Source organism: Humulus lupulus, chromosome 1, assembly GCF_963169125.1.
Source record: "Humulus lupulus chromosome 1, drHumLupu1.1, whole genome shotgun sequence".
Classification (NCBI taxonomy): domain Eukaryota; kingdom Viridiplantae; phylum Streptophyta; class Magnoliopsida; order Rosales; family Cannabaceae; genus Humulus; species Humulus lupulus.
In genome coordinates, this window is record NC_084793.1 from 220,231,649 (window position 1) to 220,233,025 (window position 1,377).

Sequence of the window (1,377 nt, forward strand, 5' to 3'; positions counted from 1 at the left end):
GACTAAAAGAAGTAATAGGAGATCGAGAAGACTTGTGCATAGTATCTGATAGGCACAAAAACATCAAGAATGAAACAAGTCTATCATTGTCTATACCATGAAGTTTGTCTTTATTATTTGATGAAAAATCTAAGGAAAAACATTAGGGGATTACATGTGCATGCCATATTCGAAACTGCTTCAAGAGCTTACTTAGCTCAAGAATATCATTCTGCCATGGCTGAGTTGCAGAAAATTAACTCTAAAATGATCACTTATCTTTTGCAAGAAAAACCAGAAAGATGGGCTCGACCATTCTTTCCAACGAAAAGGTATAACATTCTTACAAGTAACATTGTTAAGTCTACAAATGCAGCAATTGTGCATGCGAGAGAATTGCTTATATCCTCATTAATAGAAGCTGTGAGAGAGATGCTTCAAATATGGTTTTCAACAAGAAAACAAGTGGCAATCGACCAATTTATTGAAGTGACAAAATGGACAAATGATGAAATGGAGCTAAAATTTGATATGGAAAATGAAGGTACGCTATTGAAGTTACATTTTTTCATGTATTGTTTGGCTCTTAAAACCATTGCTTAATAATTAAATTGTTTCACAGGAAGATGCAATTGATGCAATGAAATTTCAAGTTACATATGGTGATCGAGTGTTTGTTGTTGACTTTGAACATAATATGTGCACATGTAATAAATTTCAACTAGAGGGAATTCGATGTGCACATGCTATCGCAACAATTGAAAGCAAGTACGTGGAGAAGTATAATTTTTGCTCAAATTGGTATAGTATTTCTGGTTTGAAAGGGACATATGCAGGTTCAATTAATCATGCTCTGGATAAACTTGATTGGAGTGTCCTAGATGAAATTAAAAAAGATAACATGATGGCTCCAAAATTCAAAGTAAAACTAGGACGTCGTAAGAAAAAGAGAATTCCATCAACAGGAAAATTTTCCAAGCGTGCTCGAATAGTGAAGTGTGGAAATTGTGGAATATTGGGGCATAATAGAAAGAATTGTAGTAACCCACCAATTCTAAAAGAAGGATAAAACATCAAATATGCGAACATAAAACTTCAACTAATTTTTTCATTTTAAAAAATTGTAAAAACTTTAATGCTTTATAAAAAAATTTCAATATTTTGACTTTCACGTGTTTACATTTTAAGTATTATGAATTACACTTTATGAATAGTAGTTTACATTTTATGATATGTGATTTACATCTTAATAAATGAATGACATTTATTAACCAAACTATTTAGATGCCTATACATGAAATTTTAAAACAAGTGCTCTAAATTTTGAAGAGTCATTGTTTATATTTTAAAAATAGTGGTTTAGATTTTAATCCTTCAAGATTACATTTTAAAGTATCA

The 1,377-nt window shown here is 30.7% G+C and overlaps 1 protein-coding gene across 1 annotated transcript; it reads left to right on the forward strand.

Annotated features, from left to right (window-relative positions):
- Positions 1-216: 216 nt before the first annotated feature.
- Positions 217-1,048, forward strand: LOC133829681 (uncharacterized). The gene is made up of 2 exons (XM_062259445.1): positions 217-523; positions 606-1,048. Exons 1-2 carry the CDS (start codon positions 217-219, stop codon positions 1,046-1,048), a joined length of 750 nt encoding a protein of 249 aa, XP_062115429.1.
- Positions 1,049-1,377: the final 329 nt, after the last annotated feature.

Excerpts from the sequence above, each read along its gene's own strand:
- LOC133829681 (XM_062259445.1), top strand. The coding sequence starts at position 217 with ATGGCTGAGTTGCAGAAAATTAACTCTAAAATGATCACTTATCTTTTG. Across the intron at positions 524-605 it reads ATTTGATATGGAAAATGAAG|ATGCAATTGATGCAATGAAA; the intron begins GTACGCTATTGA and ends TTTCACAGGAAG.